Source organism: Salmo salar, chromosome 19 (assembly GCF_965601325.2).
Source record: "Salmo salar chromosome 19, fSalSal1, whole genome shotgun sequence".
Classification (NCBI taxonomy): Eukaryota; Metazoa; Chordata; class Actinopteri; order Salmoniformes; family Salmonidae; genus Salmo; species Salmo salar.
In genome coordinates, this window is record NC_138309.1 from 20,479,568 (window position 1) to 20,500,448 (window position 20,881).

At 41.7% G+C, this 20,881-nt stretch overlaps 1 protein-coding gene across 1 annotated transcript in view; it reads right to left on the bottom strand.

Moving 5' to 3' along the window:
* The window catches only part of LOC106578560 (kinesin-1 heavy chain), a 29,138-nt gene extending 13,937 nt beyond the window's left edge, over positions 1 to 15,201 (bottom strand). The window contains exons 1-8 of the mRNA XM_014157544.3: positions 14,739 to 15,201; positions 9,078 to 9,165; positions 8,879 to 8,952; positions 8,527 to 8,631; positions 8,292 to 8,340; positions 3,435 to 3,490; positions 2,893 to 2,980; positions 2,413 to 2,537 (exon numbers count right to left, since the gene is read on the bottom strand). Coding sequence (XP_014013019.1) covers positions 2,413 to 2,537; positions 2,893 to 2,980; positions 3,435 to 3,490; positions 8,292 to 8,340; positions 8,527 to 8,631; positions 8,879 to 8,952; positions 9,078 to 9,165; positions 14,739 to 14,864 — 711 coding nt within the window. The 5' untranslated portion in view covers positions 14,865 to 15,201. The remainder of the gene's footprint in view (positions 1 to 2,412; positions 2,538 to 2,892; positions 2,981 to 3,434; positions 3,491 to 8,291; positions 8,341 to 8,526; positions 8,632 to 8,878; positions 8,953 to 9,077; positions 9,166 to 14,738) is intronic.
* Between the last annotated feature and the right edge of the window lie 5,680 nt (positions 15,202 to 20,881).

Genomic DNA, 20,881 nt, shown 5'->3' on the forward strand with positions numbered 1-20,881 from the left:
TGTGTGAGTGTGAGAGAGAGAGATATATATGGGAAAGGGTGCCAGTGTTTCCCCTATATTCATTTAGCAGCAGCGCCTGCCGTCACTCAAAATATATTTTTTTATTATTAAATCCCCATGCAGTCATCATAATTGTATGTTTAAATCACTATGTCTAACAATTCACTTTTTATTTAATGAAAATAAATCCCAAATATATTTTTCACAATTTATTTCCCTGAGCCTCCTTTGGCCCTTGAAATGCTCAGTTTGATCGTGTGGGTGTTAGGAAACAAGTTAAGGTATTTACAAACACAGCCCTGATTGGCTAATATGATGTGTAGAGCCACCCCCTTAGACCAATGACTGTTCGTCTGGGTATCGTAAATCCGTTCACATTGTGACGTCATGAGGTGGGACAAAAAGGGTTATTCAACCTGAAATTCCAGTATTATTATTTTTTTCTTTCAGTTTTGCTTCGACCTGTGTAGAAATATCATAATACACACACACACATATATATATTTAATTTTTTTTAAACGGGAAGTCAGTTTTAACTGCACAGCCCCTATTTCTGCCAGATGTGCTTTTAGTGCACGATTTTTGCAATTAAGCCCCTTTTCTACCTGAGTCAGATTAACTCATGGATACAATTTGTAAATCTGCATGCAGTTTGAATAAAGTTGCTACTTAGCGTTAGGGCAATTCTTAACTAGCGTAAGCGCAATGAATGGAAGTCTATGTGAACAGTTAGCATGCTAGCATTTTTACATTTGCATTTCAGTCATTTAACAGCTGCCCTTACCCAGAGCGACTTAAAGGACAAATTGGGGATGAGTGCCTTGCTCAAGGACACAGACAGAGTTTTCAACTAGTTGGCTCAGGGATTCGAACCAGCTACCTTTACTGGCCCAACGCTATGTACCACCCCAAATAAATGGTATCCATGTGTTCATCTGACTCTGGGTAAGCAGAAAAAGGGCTTAACTGCCAAAATCTCACACTATCCCTTTAAGGTGAGAGTGACAAATTATAACGTATATTTGTTGCAAAATGAGTGAGCAGTGGCGCAAATAAGCGCCACGAGCGTACAGCCACCACTTGCTCCTCATCTCCCTACAGTGCAGCAGCGACCATCAATTATATTTCAGATGGTGTCAACAGAATTACATTTTCAAGCACTTGAGTAGAATGTGCTTTTAAAAAGTCACCAGAAGTGACCTTCTCACAGTCCTACTAAAAAAAAAAGGTACCCCGTGAATCCTAGGGGAAACACCGAGGGTGCCATGTGCACTATGTAGGGGATACGGTGCCATTTTGGTTTGTGGCCCATATCTGATTAAGGTAGATAATGCTGCCAAAACACACTAGTCTTAACAAAGAAGATACAGGAGACCACAACAAACATTGATGTAACAAAAACTGATTATGAAAGAGGGCTACAAAGCATGTTAATGGCTTTGCTTGATCTTAATGCCCTCCTGTGGATTATCATCAGATTAATAATAAACAGATTACTGTGGTTGTCGTGTGAGTAATGAGTAACAGATATGCTGAACACTCGAGGCGATCCAAGATGTGGTGGTACAAGTACGTGGCCTTGTCCAAGCCAGAACAGCCTATAGGGCAGAAGCCCATCACCTATTTCTGTAGCGTGACGCAGCTTGACGTACAAGTACACCCCATGGACAGGATGCTAATCCATGGCCTTCGATGTGGTAGGCTAGTTAGTTAATTGTGACCAAATCTTCAAATCAATAGCAGAGTGTCAGGCTATATCTGCAAAAGTGAATGTGATGAACTTGAACACTAAGATGGAGATAAGAAAAGGGAGGAATCAGAGGAAACGTAAACTGAGAGAAAGAAAAGTTTATGGCCAGGGTTCCCCAAATGGAAGCCCGCAGGGCGATTTTATTTGGCCCCACAAGTAAAAAAGTTGTACTTCATTTTTATTGTTGGACTGTATAAACACCTGCAAATCAGCAAAGTGATTTTAATTTTGGAAATTTGTTCCAAAGTATTCCCACGCATAATAGAGATAGACTGTATATGAAATGTAAGCAAGGTTTGAAATGATTATGTTTCAGTCAAGTACTATATCTGTTTGCGCTTCTTGCTGTCACTTTTTAGTCCACAACTTTGTAATTATGTTCCGGAACCCTAACCATCCACTAAATTTTTTTTTAAATGCCCACGGCCGAATATAGTTGATGATCCCTGGCTTATGCTACGTCCTGATTTTCCACAAGTGTGACCATGCAATCTCACCGTCATGCATTTAAAAGCATAGGACTGACGTAAGCACAGACTGGAGTGAGTTACAGCCATTGTAAAATCCATGCAACAAAAAAACACTTCTGAAAAAGGGTGAATGATCGGAACACAGGCACAGAGGAAGGAAGGCACAGAGAAAAAAATAAGATGGAGACGTACTTTTTCGCTCCCGGCCAAATCGACAAGGTAGAGCTTTCCGCTGAGTTTCTGCTCTGTAGCAGTGTTCTCCTGCTTCACGTTGATCTGGAAGATACTATGACTTCTGGAGCTGTGCTCGTTCATGTCTGGAACACACACACACACACACAAGCGTTAACACACAAATCTAATGGCAACAGCAACATTTATTCATAACTAGGGTCTACAGTTTTTCCTGGTTCCTGGTCAGAAAAACTCCCGGTCCTAATTATGTAATGGATGTGTAACTGCATCCCAAATGGCACCCTAAATGTTGCATCCCAAATGGTACCATATCCCCTTATGGGCCCTGGTCAAAAGTAGTCACAATCAAGGGAATAGGGTGCCATTTAGGACGTAGCCCAGCACTGCTGTGTGAGATTGTCTTGGTTGATCAGGAGATCCATTGAGGAGGATGATGAACCCATGAGAAGCAGCAGTGAGTGTGTTGGACTGACTCACTTGTGACGGCAACGTGCCGGTTGGATTTGCCCTCGTCAATAGTATCCATGACCTCGTCGGGGCTGCACACAAAGCGCTCGGTACACCCCTAGGGACACACAGAGAACCAAGGAACAACTATTTCATTTGACACGGTAGACGTTCATAGACAGAGGCGATTAAAGATAGATTTTTTGTTAACATTGGCATTAAAGTCATGGACAACCCAGAAGTTAGATCGGTTTTGTAAGTCCTTTAACTTTCTTCAAACAACTCATCCGAAATAGCACCCTATTCCCTATAGTGCACTACTTCTGACCAGCGCCCATATATCAAAAGTAGTGCACTACAAAGGGAATTGGGTGCCATGTGACCCACAACCATTCTTCCAATTGATCTATAGGCAATCCATCATTCTCCATATGATGGAGAATCCAATCCATATCATTCTCTTCATCTACTGAAGTGTCTTATCGATTCATCCCCCTGACCAAACGTTCATGAATCTATGGTACCATTATAGATGTTTGGTTCACTTGACCATAAATAAACCTGTGCCTCACCTTGACATAGGGCACCCTGTTCTTATCCTCATGTACAGACAGGTTGTTCTTTGTTACTGCAGAGAGGGGAACAAACAAAAAAGTAGATTTTATTATTGCAGTTATTTCAGGTTGTTTATCAATGTTGTAACAAGGAATCATCACCAGGCAAGCGCCTGCATTTAAAGGGATACTTGGCATCGGAGGCCCTTTATCTACTTGCTCCCGAATGGCGCAGCGGTCTAAGGCACCGCATCTCAGTGCTAGAGGCGTCACTACAGACCCTGGTTCGATCCCGGGCTGTATCACAACCGGCCGTGATCGGGAGTCCCATAGGGCGGTGCACAATTGGCCCAGCGTCGTCCGGGTTAGAGGAGGGTTTGGCCGGGGTAGGCCGTCATTGTAAAATATGAATTTGTTCTTAACCGACTTGACTAGTTAAATAAAGGCTACATTAAAAAAAAAAAAAATAATAATAATCTACTTCTGCAGAGTCCGATGAACTCATGGATACCATTTGTATGTCTCTGCGTGCAGTTTGAAGGAAGTTGCTAACTAGCGCAATGACGAAGTCTATGGGTATCTGCTAGCATAAACTTCCATTATTGTACTAATGCTAGTTAGCATTGGCTCGCAAAACAACCTCTATCTTCCTTCATATTGGACACAGAGACATATAAATGGTATCCATGAGTTCATCTGGCTCTGGGGGAGTAGATAATGGGCGTAAAGAGTTTGGGCGGAATATCACCGGTCGCGCAGCGTAGGCATGCTCCTCAAACAGTGGTTTGTGTGTGGAGTGAAATAACGGTATTCCAGCGGAAAAGGGGGATACCTAGTCAGTTGTCCCACAGAATGTATTCAACATAAATGTGTCTCCCGCATTTAACCCAACCCCTCTGAATCATAGAGGTGCGGGGGGCTGCCTTAATCGACATGTCTTCGGCGCCCGGGGAACTGCCTTGCTCAGGGGCAGAACGACAGATTTTTTACATTGTCAGCTCGGGGATTAGATCCAGCAACCTTCCGGTTACTGGCCCAACGCTTTGACACCTAGGTTACCTGCGCGCAGCCTCTATTCGCTAATCGAGTGGATACAGATGACATGTCTTTTTTCCCCTGCCCCTGCACATTTGACAAATGGGCCATTCTAAATCGAAACTAATTTTACATATTAGTAAAGACAAGATTCTGATAGAGAACAGCTGTGCAGCCTCAGGCAAGGAACAGAGTGACTATCAAATCATCAATAGCTTATCATTTCAATTTCATCCCCTTGAAAATATGGAACTTATATTACAACAAATATTATGGCTGACCTCAAATGTGCTGGTTGATTAAAAAAACTGTATTTATGGGAAAGATGTTTGAAAGGGCATTTTGTCTTTCATGAAGTTTTCAGAATTGTATAGGAAGGTCTGCTCAATCAAAAATAACAACCAATTGATTACTGCATTACCACACAAATGGAGGCAGCAGGTGGCAGCGGGAGGAGGCAGCGAACTGGTCTGTCTGCCCAATATAAAAGGATCAAAACTGGCGGAGGAATAAAAATAGCAAAGTATAGCAGTTTAATTTGAGGACCAGGATGTTGAGAGCTGTGCCATACAGATTGCAAAATAGTTGGGAAGAGATTTTTGATGTACTGATTCCATGGTATGAGTTGATATATAAAACGACGCAAAATTCATGCTTTTCAGCTAAAATTATTATATAGAATTCTTGCCAACAACAAAATGTTGAATATTTGGGGCATACAATCATCGCAGCTCTGCAGATTTTGTTGTGAGGATACAGAATCAATAGACCCTTTATTTTGGTATTGCCCTCAGGTAGCCTGTTTCTGTTCTCAGGTTCAGGAATGACTGAAAATGCTTAACATCAATCTAAAATTGACCCTAGAAACTCGCGAGGCCTAACCTGAGGCCTCGCGAGTGGCGCAGTGGTCTAAGGCATTGCATCGCAGGGCTAGCTGTGCCACTAGAGATTCTGGGTTCAAGTCCAGGCTCTGTCGCAGCCGGCCGCGACCGGGTGACCCATGGGGCGGCACACAATCTCGAACTTCACCTCTCTCAAGTCCATACGGGAGTTGCAGCGATGAGACAGGACTTACTACCAGTTGGATACCACAAAATTGGGGAGAAAAAGGGGTAGAAAAATATAATAAATAAATAGTACTGTTGGGAGATCTGGAGAGACCAGATCAGTCAATTACTAATACTCTTATTAAAAGTATTTATATTCAACTTGCAATCTGTGGATTCTATTCAATTAGATAGATGGAAATTATATGTTAAACATCACAGCATAGTTGAAAGATATGTGGTGCGTAGAAATCAGAAGAGGGTGGCCAGCAGAGATGGGTGGGATGGGCTGAGGGAAGCTGAGGGTTGGGATGTGGAATTGGAGACAAGTGGTAGTGGAGTTGCTGGGCGGGGGATAGAATGACGGTCAAAGATTAAAGTAAAAAAATACAAATAAAATACAAATAAAACATCAAAAGTAAGTTTAAATGACACTGTGGGGCAGTGACGTTACATTTAATTCCGGTATGTCTGAGGCTGATGCCATGCAGGTGTTTGTACACACACACTCTCTCATTCAAAAGCACACATGTGCACATACACGTAAATAGTGCCATACATGCACTCAAACATATTCAGTTTACATCAGTCATTTCTTTAGCAGACACTTATCAGCCACCGGCCCTGTCAGTTGGCCTTGGTGTTATGATTTTTGTTGTCCTTGATGTCTTTTGCATTGTTGTTTTCTGTTTTCCTGTGTGTCTCCCTCTCTCTTTTTTTGTTAGTTGTTGGTGCATTGGGGACGGGGGCTTGGGGAATGGAATTATTTTATTTTTCCTCAGGGACTGTGGGGGAGGGTCTCGGATGGTTGAGGGGCAGCTCTTGGGGAACTGTGGGGTGGGGGGGGGGTCTTAGAAGGCTGGCGGTTGGGAGCTTGGGCCGGTGGCTGATAGATGGCTGGTTCGGGTCCCCGTTTTTGACCTTGTGGGAGATCTGTCAACGTGCCCTTGAGCAGGGCGTTGACCCTGGTTGCTTCTGTGTGTCGCTCTGGATGGAAGTCTGTTAGATGACTAATGTGATTTAGTTGTTGAGCGGCTTCACTGCAAGTATATTGTATGTTTTAAATATTAAATAAAAACAATATTAAAAAACGAAAGCCTATAGTCGCATCATGTGTGTTGATTTTTTAAGACATTCTATGGTTTGTATCATTCACAACTAAAGTTGTCAAATGACTCTAAATCTAGCGTTTTACGTTCAACATAGCGCACTGGCTCCGGAATGGGAAAAATATCCGTTCTATTTTATTCAGCTAAGTTCAATTATATTCTTCACTATAAAATCATATAATATTAAATAATGGCACATCTGGTCAGCTAAATGAACAAGCCTATGGCATGGAGCATAGCTAGATAACATACAGTAGGCCAACTCAGTCTCTTCTTCTGAAATACATTTTCTTCATATCATAAATGTTTTAGACCTGACTAAAATAAATAATGGGTTTATTGTGATTGTGTATATTCAATTGATTTAGACTTTTTTAGGTAGATGTTACTAAGGTGCGCATCACCGGTTACCTTGAGATCGGCAGACTTTCGCATGACAATAACCGGCTGACAAAATGTCACGACCGCCACAGCCCTAGCTCAAGTGCATCCAATTTCCTTTGGTCATCCTTGAGATTTCACTACAATTTGATTGGAGTCCACCTGTGGCCAATTAAATTGTTTGGACATGATTTAGAAAGAGACAACCATCTAGATAAGGTCTCAGGGTTGACAGTGCATGTCAGAGCAGAAACTATACTATGAAGTCCAAGGAACTGTCTGAAGAGCTCCGAGACATCATTTAGGAGGCATATACCTGGGAAAAGGTATCTAACAAGTTCTACAGCGTTGAACGTTTGATAGTCCCCATCATTGGTAAATTGAAAAGAATTGTTAACTACCCATACTATGGCTAGAGCTGGCCATCCGACCAAACTGTCAGAACTACAGAGTTCCTTGGCTGAGCCAGGAGAACCTGCCAGAAGGACAACAGTCTACAGCGCTTCACCAATCTGGGCTTTATGGGAGAGTGGCCAGACGGAAACCACTCCTGAGAAAAAGGCAAGACAGCACGCCTGGAGTTTACAAAAAGGCATGTGAGAGAGTATAAGGCAAAGGATTCTGTGGTCTAATGAGAGAACAATTACTTTTCGGCCTCAATGAGAAATCCAGGCACAGCTCATCACCATTCTAACACAATTCTTACCGTGAAGCATAGTAATGGCAGCATCATGCTATGGGGATGCTTTTCAGCGGCAGGGACGGGAAGAATGGTAAGGATAAAGTGAACAATGAACGGTGCCAAATACAGGCAAATCCCTAATGGGAACCTGCTTCTGAGTGCAAAAGACCTTGGACTGGGGGTGAATATTTACGTTCCAACAGGACAATGACCCCAAGCATACAACCAAAGCAACGCTGAAACGGCTTCAGAACTAAAATGTGAAAGTCCTTGAACGGCCCAGCCAAAGCACAGACTTGAATCCCATTGAAAATCTGTGGAAAGACTTGAAGATTTCTGCTCACCACCGCTTCCCATCTAACTTAACAGAACTTAAGGAAATCTGCAAAGAATGGGAGAAAAATCCACAAATCCAGATGTGCAAAGCTGATAAACAAGTATTGACTTATGGGTGTGAATACATTTCTGCATTTCAAATCAATTTAAATCCATTTAGAATTCAGGCTGTAAGACAACAAAATGTGGAATAAGTCAAAGGGGTATGAATACTTCCTGAAGGCACTGTATATCTCCAGAATTGTCAAATGAGGATGCCTGCTGTGCCACAACACACAGTACATACCATCCAGTAGGTCCTTGATCCTGTCCAGGTAAATCTCAAAATATGAAACCTGCAACAGAGATACCTCTGATTAGAAACAATCCTGCTGTGCAGTGTTTTTTTAGTACAACAACTAGCTAATCAGCGCCCAGTGAGGGACGGACGGGCATAATGTACTCGGTCATAAGTTTATTAAAAATGTCCAATTCGCAATAGAAGCACTTGAGGCCAGCTGTGTGGTTGAAGTGCTCCATACCTTGATATGGAACTCTAGGTTCTCATCCATGGAGTAGATGTAGTTGAAGATGTCCTGGACTATTCTGGGGATGATCCCCATACCATCCGGGTCATGGAGGCTACCCTTTACAGGACAGAGACAGGTTCCCGTCAATCATAGAACAGTTGAAAGAAGGGTTGAAGTCAATTCCGTCATATCAGGAAGTAAACTTAAATTCCAATATTACTTAATTGCTTTCTATGAGAAAAATGTGGAATTGGAATTTGTTGACTTCCTGATGTGACGGAATTGAAATGGAATTGACCCCAACACTGGTTGAAAGCATTTGACCAAACGCATTAAGAATGTATTGTATAGGCCTTTCTCTCACCTCCATGGTGTGCGTTTTTCCAGACGATGTCTGCCCAAAGGCAAATATAGTCCCATTGTAGCCATCAAGCACATCTGTGTACAGAGGAAAATACATGGAGAACTTATTAAAGCATCACTTTAAAACTGCCAAAAGGTTCACACTGCTAGCACAGCACCAGAGCAAGCTACCTGGGCTCGCTGTATCCATCCTTCCTTACCTTTAACAATCTTTTGAGCAGAGGCTTTGTACATCTGCTCCTGTGTCGTATTGGACCCGAACACTCGGTCAAACATGAACGGTTTACCCTGTCGGACAATAGGTAAAAGTGAATCAGCAACAAAGGATACCTAGAGTATATTTGTACAAGAATAGCAAGAATGACAAGAAAAGTGATGAGGGAAAATATCCAAACAGAAACTTGTTCTAATATTGACATTTACTTGAGGCCCATTTTCTGTGGTAGCATAGGTTGACTGATATAGCCTAACCTATTATACAAGGTGTGTATATTGTATAGGCCTACTAGCCAGGCCATTATATTAGACACTTGATCTCCATTTTAATACTGACCAATGACCATTATTCAACCAACAATTGAAATACCGGTAGACAGGCATTCTAAACAGTCACAAAAGATTACATTGACCTGCTGGACGGCTAATGAGAAACACTACAGTATACGGTATTCACCACCAGACCAACTCAGTCCAAACACAGCCTTTTCTAAAGTAGTGCACTATATAGGGAATAAGGTGCCATTTGGGATGTAGCCCTGGCCTTTCCCTTCTCAGTGTGACTAAGGGCCAGAGACAGCTCAGAAACATCAGCATCCTCCCTCTGTGTCTCTGGAAGATGCAAAGGCTTTACTGACTGACAACTGAGTAGCAGGGCACTTCAGGCTATTCATTTGACAGCAGCAGCCAATATCAATCATTACAGCTTACATCAGAGGGAGTTCTTTAGGATGACACAGCGTTCCCTCCATCATTGTATAGGCGGGGTCTCTAGAAGCCTACTTTACCTTGTTTTGAGAACAATTGTTTTTATTAAGTTAGCCTACTTTAAAAACTGTGCATTGAAAGAGAAAATGTCTACTTTCCTTGGCCAAATGAAAATCATTAAAAAGTACGGGGAAATAAAATGGAATACTCAAACTACAGTGCAGTAGCTATAACTGTTTGTGAATCAAAACCCACAGAAGCTTTCCTTGTGGGTAACATTATATTCATAGGCTATCTGCCAGCATAAATGGAAACAACCCGTAAGGTTATTTTGATGAAAAGTTTTGTGCTGCTGACATTCATACTGTATCTCTCTGTGTGAGTGATGGTGTTAGAGCTGCAACGTGGTCTCCGAGCATTGCATATTTTTCCGTATAAATCCGAGACACTCCATCTCATATATGTTACAAATGGCAATTTGTACAATATGTTAAGAATTTGCTAAAACATACAATGTCACAAATTTGCAAACTGTATGATATGTTACAAATTCCAATTTGTTGTTGCTAACATTGGCTAGGTGGCTAACGCTAGCAAAGGGTTAGCTAAAATGCTAAGTAGTTGCAAAGTAGCAAAAAAATTTGCAAGTAGTTGCAAAGTAGCTAAAAGGCTAAAGTTGTCCGTGATGAAATTCGAACACGCAACCTTTGGGTTGCTAGACGTTCACATTATATGCCCACCCCGAACCAGCAACCGTACTTTTGTTTTTGCCTTAAGTAACCTTCTGTCTTATGTAACCATACCAAATGTAACATACCATCCTAATTTGAGTGACCCGGATTTACATTTACTATGTTACGTCTAGTCTGAGACTAGTCTGAGTAGGACGATATTATCCACTACAGTTCCTCCATCTACAACCCTGGCAATAGTCTTGACTACCTCGATCCTAATCTTGGTATGCATTCTGATTCTCCCCCTTTTCCCGATGCGTGCACTTGTACAATTTCTCACATGGAATAACAAAGCTTGAACCAATCCAATGCTTTTAAATCCATGACGGAACATGTCCAAGGGCACACTTCAGGAGAAGGGTGGAGAATCAGGACGCAGCCTTTGTGTTGAGCTGCTATGGACTGTGCATAACTGAGCACTTCCAAAATAGTCTTTATCTATGGTTCTGCTGCCTTGACACAGACATGGGGTGTTCTCATTCTGAATGATCACTCTGATTGTGTGCCTGTGAGCACCACCAAAATGCCAGCCAAGGACTAGGCTTATATGGTAGTAGTGATGGGTTGCGCCATTCTATTAGGAAGCCTTGGTGGTGTCCCAAATGGCTACTTTGACCAGGGCACATAGTGCACTACATAAGGAATAGGAAGCCATTTGGGACACTGACTTGATTTTACTTGATTCTCCTGGGCTGGCACCAAACAGAGCCATTCTAAAGAGGAAGAAGTACTTCTAAAGAAGTAGAACAAAAAGCATATCAATTATACTGAGCTTCAGGCAGAGCTACAGTTGGGGGGGGGGGGCGTCAATGTAAATAGTCTGGGTGGCCATTTGATTAATTGCTCAGTAGTCTTATGGCTTCGGGGTAGAAGCTGTTAAGGAGCCTTTTAGTCCTAGACTTGGCGCTCCGGTACTGCTTGCTGTGCGGTAGCAGGGAGAACAGTCTATGACTTGGGTGACTGGAGTCTGGCAATTTTTTGGGTCATTATCTATTAAGTTATCTTTACTTAATTATGATAATTGGGTACTTTTCTTTTTACCCCCCCATGTTAAAAGGATAGTTCACCCAAATTACATGTTGGTTTCCTTATGACAGCACCCATGCATAAGTTTTGTTGTCCACCATTTCAAATGTTAACTTTTTTTGCATTTGTGGCACAAATCCAATGCAAGTCAATGGTATCTATATTAGCATTGGAACTTCATGTCCAAATTATCCAAAGTATGTAAATATGTATTGTGCAACTCAATGATATTACTTAGAGGATGTGGATATGAAGCACGAAAATGCCAATATAGATACCACACATTGGATTTGTAAAACAGTGCCGGGTAAACAAAACCAAATCATGGGTTGCTGTCATACTTTGTCCATAAACTGCTTAGAGAAACAAATGTCATTTTGTAATTTGGGTGATCTATCCCTTTAATAACATTGAGGGTGGGGGATTCTTTAAAAAAAAAGTTCGCCTAATAGCAGGAACAGCACCGTCTAGCGGTCAGAACATGGAACTAACAGGATGTAGGATGGGACATGGCTTTTGACCATTTCTTTGGATTCCTCATGTCTTACTCATTGTTAGAAAGAAAACAAGTTTGGTCCAAATCAGCTGTTAGGTAATATTATATGAATCCTATACATTAAAATGGGCAATTTGGATGCAATCAGTTACAATTTGATCTCTGAGAAATCAAGCTAACTCAACAAAATAATGTTGCAGGAATGCTAATCTTATCCATTTCTAACTGCAAAAATGATTTTAGAACAATCTGAGATGGTGAGTGTCATGTCTTGCTGAAATGAGATGGAACAACCCATAAAGGAAATGACTTCATCATCAGACTGACTCAGGCTTTTATATGTCAGTGTCCCAAATGGCACCCTATCCCTCTTGCTCTGGTCATAAGTAGTGCAATACTGCGACAAAAATGGCACCCTATACCCCGGGCTCTGGTCATAAGTAGTGCACTATGTAGGGAATACGGTGCCATTTGTGACACAGCTTATTCCACAGTTTTGATTCCTGCCAGTGCCTGCAGCCAGCCAACCTCTTAGATTGTGGATCTAATACTATACCACAGTCTCCCTGCTGTCCTCCATTACTGGACTATAAACTGGCCAATTTGTCTCTGTGTGCCTGCTTCTCTGAAAAGCGCAATCCATCGCTCCTAGCAGAGAAGAGTAGGGTTGTTGAACTAGAATGAGCATGATGCTGACTGGTAGAAACAGCTGGAATGTCAGGTTTTAGGCAAGCCCCATACACACCCCAATCTTCCAGCACATCAGGGTCAGTCTATGGGCCATGACTGATGTACAGTATGGGTAACACTAGGGTTGCCATGGGTAACACTAGGGTTGCCAATGGGATTATAGGTTACCCTGTGGCAGTAACTGGACATCTCACCAAAGGTTAAAGAGGCCAACGTTATTCAAATGAATGCAAAGGCAGAGACTGGTCAACACCAACAAGAGATGTCTCCTTCCCAGGGATGTCCACCCTTGCTAATGCTACTAGTGGGTCCAACCCGACTTTCGACCAGAGCCCCAGACAAAAGTTGGGAATAGTGCGCCATTTGGGCCTCATACCCTGAGGTCTGGGTGGATGTACTAGGAAGTAGACTAAGCATAGTGAGCTTCTATTAAAAGAGATCTGGACAAAGAAAAGTTTCCAGTAGTCACTGCCTACTCAAATGACATGACATCCCTCCCCCATAAAAACACCACACCCCTCATCCATCCATTCAACTGTTCCCAGTTACACTGTAAAATAGAATGTGCCAATGACAACATAAGTCTCTTTCTGTCTCTCTCATATGGAGGAATGTTGTGGGACACATTGCACCCAGCACCCCATGCTCTATATTGGGTATGGCACCAGTCAAAAGTAGTGCACTATATAGGGAATAGGGTGTCATTAGGACACATGGTTTCCGCTTCCAGAGAGATAGGAAAGACAAGGGAAATATTATTTCCTAGTTTACTATAAATAAGCCTGACAATTTATCTTTCAAAGATGAAGAAAGTTAAGCTGCTGTGGATCATATGTTATGCTTGGGGCCAAAAGTTTTGTTCCTAACCACATGACATAACAAACGTGTATTCAGTCACTATGACCAGATGCCACACCCTTGGCTTCTACAGTACAGTTGACACTGTTGTTGGGACTTCTTCCTCCAGTTTTCAACCTCCATTCACCCACATCTCTTTGGGAATTGTTAAAAAAACGGTTTATCATTTATGAAATTAACATCATTAGGCTACAGAATTGAAGGAAGTGATTGAGCTTTTATTGTGGTAAGTTATTGTAACTTAGAAGTCCATAAAGTTTGTCCCAGCAGTTATGGTCGTTGTCATTTTCCTTTTTACAAGGCCATGGAAGGGGTGGGGTAGTGTACTGAGCAGGTGAGATCACCTGACTGCAAGTTTTCTATCCTAGTATTGTTATTCCAGAACAAAGCACCGGCTCTATACCACCGTATCTGAAGTCAGTTATGGGAAAATGATATTTGCAGTAAATTGTCGGGCCTAGTTTGTTAAACCATTCCCCATTCAATACACCCCAAAAAATGACAGCTGTCAATGAGGCGATGGCATCTGCGACGTGGCTATCCCTAGGTAGCTAACGTTAGTAACTAGCTACTATTTCAATACCGCACAAGGGGACGGACAGTTAGATACCTAGCCACATTTGTGCGATCATAAATAGGTAGCCAACTTCGAAAATAGGGCTGAGAGTTAAGATACAGGATTGATAGCCAAATCAGTTGTTCGGCCACCCCCTCCCAAGCTAGTTACACTTCTTTAAATTCAAGTCAATAGATAAAAGTAGGCCGCGGACATAACTTACTTTAGCTAACTAGTTAGCTGCTAGTTCAAATTAGACAGCAAAACAAACAGTAGATAGATAGCTAGCGGAGTTAACGTTAGCTGGCGCGCAAGGGTGTTGCGGGCGTCATGTGTTGTGAATCGATTCGAGATTCATGCAAAATTGTAGCCATTTGAACGTTATACAGTAACACATCAATATGGCTAGGTATTATGAGAAGGAGTAAACAAAGTGCCCTTGGCTGGTGTGGCTTTGCAAGCTAACGTTAGCGAGCTAGTTAGTACTTAGCAAGCTAACGTTAGCCTAGCTAGCATTACAAAGGCCGGGGGACTGTTTTCGTAGGCCAATGTTTGCCGTGTTTGAACGCCAACTTACCGAGATAGACACTTGATCCTCCCCTGTAAACTTGGGTATGTATTTATCCCCTCTCTCCACCTCTGACTTGTTCAATGGTCTGAAACGGCACATCACTTTGATGGTGCATTCCGCCGGGTCCACCATCTTCGCCGCGGCTGTGAATGAATGGAGTCACACCAGACAAGCTCCTGCGGCTGCTTGCTACCTACTACCACAGAAGAAGCGCCCGATCGATCACCCCTGTGGGAGGCAAAGAGATGCCGCACCCAGTGAATGCTTGTTTAGTTTGGTCAATCTCTTCCCTCCTCGTAAAACGTAGCAAGACTAATCATCAGACATATTATTTTTTATTATTAAAAGGACATCCATTCAAAAGATGTAAGTCATGTTGACGACCCGGCTGTAAAGTACTGTACTCTGACTTGCTCTTCGAGTCGGGAGGGACCCCTCTGTGTATGCGGGTCTGAACAGAGAGGAAGAAGCGAAGCGAGAGGTATAAACTAGACCCAAATATGTCTTAACCAGCAGATGGCGTTTTTTTTTCGCTCACCAAGCGATTAGTTTTTTGCGTGGAGGTCAATGAGAGAGTGTCTAATTTGGTTAACAAAAAAAATAAATGGCTTATTTGCTACGTGTATCTTATTTGATCGAATAGAAGTTTCGTAAGAATTCGGTTATTACCAGTGTACTAACATAAGTAGGACACGTGACATCCCGGAAACTTTTAGAAAAAACACTTTATATCGGAGTTATGCGTGGTCGTCACTATTACCTCAGCCACAGTTATAAACCCCGCCTATTTCAAAATGTATCTTATTAAAATGTGATTTTAAACCTACCCCTAACCACACTGCTAACCTTACGCCTAAATAAAACCAACAAGCAAGTGTTTGTAATTATTACAATATAACCAATTTTGACTGGAAGCTGCTGTGCCTGAGGTTCACGTATCTACACTCTCATTGGCTAAAATGGTCCCACCTGATCTTGTCTCCTCCAGACTGCGTTCCATTTTTGGATACATTTATTTTCGTTGTTAGAGCGACCGCTAGAGTATCTGGTCAATGTAACGGATTATCTGTGGTCTGAATAACCCGGTGACGTCACCTCTGCAGTTATGTGGAGTTAATATACTAGTCGGAACTAGGAAACTAGGAAATTCCGACTTGCTAAAGGTCGTTCTACAAGTGTTGCGTTCAATGAATCAGAAAGTCGGAAATATCCGAGTTTAGTAATTCCGACTAGCATGTGAACGCGGCAGTAGGCTTTAATGCCACGTTCAAGTGCTAGTCGGAACTAGGAAACTCGGAAATATCCCACTCGCTAACTGGTTGAAGTTACACACGTGCCGCATTCAATGAATCAGCAAATTGGACATTCCAGAGTTTCATAGTTCTGACTAGCACATGAACGCAGCATAAATTATCAACAAACTACAACCAATGGGTTTTATCAGGATCAGTTTGTAGAACACGCTACCTTTAATTAATTGACATTACTAATCTGGACAGTGTCACTGACTATACTGGATTATTTTCTTCACATGCAATCTATTCGTGTCCTATTAGACTGTAGGCTACTACCACACTCAGACAAGTGGTCACACTGAACAGATTTCATGATGTAGGAATGCTTATCACAACTGTTGCATGTGCTTTAGGCAGGCCAAACTTCAGAGGGGCCTAACTCCAATCCACTAGGGTAGGATATATAATCACATTTCAATGGGATTTGCCTAAATGGTGTGCAAATACTAATTCATATGACATCACACAAAAAAACCTACTATATTTTAATTGGAGAATTAACTTTTTTTATTTAACCTTCATTTAACTAGGCAAGTCAGTAAAGAACAAATTCTTATTTACAATGACAGCCTAGGAACAGTGAGCTAACTGCCTTGTTCAGGAGCAGAACAACATATTTTTAACTTCTCAGCTCTGGGATTTGATCTAGTAACCTTTCAATTACTAGCCAAATGCTCTAACCACTAGGCTACCTACCTACTGAGAATACACCCTTCTTTTTCTTGGATGTCCTAATTATCAGCAGTGGTGTAAAGTACTTACATAAAAGTACTTTAAAGTACTAATTCAGTCATATCTTTACTATTTATATTTTTGCCAACTTTTACTTCAATACATTCCTAAAGAAAATGATGTACTTTTCACCCCATATGTTTTCCCTGACACCCAAAAGTACTTATCAAGAAAACATCCCTGGTCATCCCTACTGCATCTGATCTGGCGGACTCACTAAACACAAATGATTTGTTTGTAAAGGATGTCTGAGTATTGCAGTGTGCCCCTGGCTATCCATCAATTTAAAAAAAGACAAGAAAATTGTGCTTTCTGGTTTGCTTAATACAAGGAATTTGAAATGGTTTATACTTTTACTTCGTACATTTTAGCAATTCCATTTAATTTTGATACTTAAGTATATTTAAAAAAAAATACTTTTAGACTTTTACTCAAGTAGTATTTTACTGGGTGACTGCCACTTTTACTTGAGTCATTTTATATTAAGGTATCTTTACTTTTACTCAAGTATGGCAATTGAGTACCTTTTACATCACTGATTATCAGTGTGGCCCTTGACAAAGCACAGAGAAAAGCAAGCATCTCTAGGACTAATGAAACCAAAAACCTGTATTACTCACTAGGTGTGTGTGGACGTGTTTAACTATACTTGTGGGCACCAGAAGTACCCAAATATTTGACAAACTGGGGACATTTTGTTAGTCCCCACAAGTTCAAATGCTATTTCTAGGGGGTTTACGGTTAAGGTTAGAATTAGTGTTGGGGTTAGAATTAGGTTTAGGGTTAGAAGCTAGGGTTAGGACCTAGGGTTAGGGTTAAGGTCAGGTTTATGGGGTTATATTTAGGGTTAGGGCAAGGGTTAGTGTTAGGGAAAATAGGATTTTGAATGCGACTGAATTGTGTGTCCCCACAAGGTTAGTTATTCTGCCCTAGGCAGAATAGTCCTAGTAAATAAAATGGCGTTGAAAAATACCGTACCAGTCAAAAGTTTGAACACACCAACTATTTTCTACATTGTAGAGTAATAGTGACGGCATCAAAACTATGAAATAACACATATGGAATCATGTAGCAATCAAAAAAGTGTTAAACAAATCAAAATAGATTTGAGATTTGAGATCCTTCAAAGTAGCCACCCTTTGCCTTTGCACACTCTTGGCATCCTCAACCAGCTTTATGAGGTAGTCACCTGGAATGCATTTCAATTAACACATGTGCCTTGTTAAAAGTTCATTTGTGGTATTTCTTTCCTTCTTAATGCGTTTGAGCCAATCAGTTGTGTTGTGACAAGGTAAGGGTGGTATACAGAAGATATCCCTATTTGGTAAAAGACCAAGTCCACATAATGGCAAGAACAGCTCAAATAAGAAAGGAGAAATGACAGTCCATTATTACTTTAAAACATGAAGGTCAGTCAATGAGGAACATTTCAAGAACTTTGACCGTTTCTTCAAGTGGAGTCGCAAAAACGATCAAGCGTAAAGATGAAACTGGCTCTCATGAGGACCGCCACAGGAAAGGAAGACCCAGAGTTACCTATGCTGCTGAGGATAAGTTCATTAGAGTTAACTGCACCTCAGATTGCAGCCCAAATAAATGCTTCACAGAGTTCAAGTAACAGACACGTCTCAGGAAGAGTAGCTGCTGTCTTGGCCACAGTTAATGGGGATCCATAATAAATTCAAATACAAACATCAACTGTTCAGAGGAGATTGCGTGAATCAAGCCTTCATGGTCGAATTGCTGCAAAGAAACAACTACTAAATGACACCAATAAGAAGAAGAGACTTGGTTGGGCCAAGAAACACAAGCAATGGACATTAGACCAGTGGAAATCTGTCCTTTGAGTCCAAATGTGTGATTTTTGGTTCCAACAGCTGTCTTTGTGAGACACAGAGCAGGTGAACTGATGATCGCTGCATGTATGGTTCCCACCGTGAAGCATGGAGGAGGTGTGATGGTGCTTTGCTGGTGACACTGTCAGTGATTAATTTAGCATTCAAGGCACACAACCAGCGTGGCTACCACAGCATTCTGCAGCAATATGCCATCCCATCTGGTTTGCACTTAGTGGGACTATCATTTGTTTTTCAGCAGGACAATGACACAACACACCTCCAGCATGTGTAAGGGCTATTTGACCAAGAAGGAGAGTGATGGAGTGCTGCATCAGATGACCTGGCCTCCACAATCATCCGACCTCAACCCAATTGAGATGGTTTGGGATGAGTTGGACCGCAGAGTGAAGGAAAAGCAGCCAACAAGTGCTCAGCATATGTGGGAACTCCTCCAAGACTGTTGAAAAAGCATTCCAGGTGAAGCTGGTTGAGAGATTGCCAAGAGTCTGCAAAGATGTCATCAAGGCAAAGGGTGGCTACTTTGAAGAATCTCAAATATCAAATATATTGTGATTTTTTAACACTTTTTTGTTTAGTACATTATTACGTATGTGCTATTTCACAGATTTGATGTCTTCACTATTCTACAATGTAGAAAATACAAAAAAATAAAGAAAAACCCTTGAATGAGTAGTTGTGTCCAAACTTTTTCTGTATTTTATGGACATTGAAATCAGGTTCATTTTCAGTTCTGAATAAAAATTGATAATACTTATTTTCCCGATGTTGAAAATGCATATTTTCCAGACCTTCAAAATATATATTTTCCAGATGTTGAAATCAGGCTCGTTTTTGGTTCTGAATGAAAGTTGAAAATAAGTAATTTACAGATGTCTATGTTTGAGCCAAATCAAGGCTGATCCAGACCGGACAAAATCTGAACCACACATAGACGTCTATGATTGGTTCAGATTTGGTCCGGACCAGACCAAAAACCAATGTCTGTGGATGTGGAAATCAAGGCCGGTCCAGAACTGCACCAGAACTGCTTACTGAGGTGTAGCCTACTGTGTTGCCTGAAATTGAATTGTATGAATGCCCAACTATGTGGTAAGCCTACCGTTTGTGAAACACAAAAAAAGACGCCATGTCCAGGACCAAAAAAGACGCCCAAAAGACGTTGGCTCGTGCTTACTGGGGTGTAGCCTACCATATGGCCTGCAATGGAATTTTATGAATGCCCATCCATGTGGTAGGCCCACCATTTGTAAAATAGGCCATTGCATTGGCTTTATTTGTCCTGATTCCTGTGACTAATCAATTTTGCTATTTAAGCTCTCTACATCAGCTACCCAACTTTATCAGGAGTTATCGTGAGCCTATTTGCAATGTGTTTACGCAGCAGGAAATGCACTAGTGTTTTATGTTTCGCCATGATCAGCTTGTCAAATATCGAGGATACAAACTTGAAACCACTGATCATGACAATGGGATGAAACTCCTGGACAACAGCTGTGATTGTCCATTCCATATTGTCCATTTTACTTTGACCTGTCAAGATTTTAGGATATGTTGTTTGTTAACATGACAGCGCATTTTGTATTGGATTAGGCTATTTGATCGGAGAAACCTGCATGATGTAAAAAGTGTCCATCTCATTACATTGTCATACATTTGATCCCCAGCCTGAAGACTACAGAAAATGCCACATATTCTTTCTACCATAGCTTATATCTGCTACATGATTTATGTTAGGTGATTTTTTTGTTGACGGTACATTGTTGGAGCGCCGCAGAGATGCGCCTCTCCAACAGCACCCTCCCTGCCTTTGACAAAGTGGACACTGCTTATCAGGCTGTTTCACATCCGGCCGTGATTGGCAGTCCCACAGGGCGGCTGTCACAACGTCTACTGAAGGTGGCTCCTCTCCCTGTTCGGGCGGCGCTCGGCGGTCGTCGTCGCCGGCCTACTAGCTGCCATCGAGCCCCTTTTCATTTTCGTTTGGTGTTGTCTGTCTTGTGTTATCACCTGTTTTGAGTTGAGTTCGTTAGTGGGGTATTTAGTCTAGCTTTCTAGGTTTAGGTTTGTGCGGGATTGTTTGTGTTTCCTGTCGTTGGGTTTTGGGGATTGTTTTTCCTCTTGTATTTTGTTGGAAGGACGTTTATCCTGGGCTGCGTCCCGACTCTGTTTAGGTGGATTTTTGTCGAGTTGGGTTTCCTTGTTCCCTGCCTAGTTAAATAAAGGTTACATATCACAGGGTGGCATCAGCGCTCATCTAGAAAGT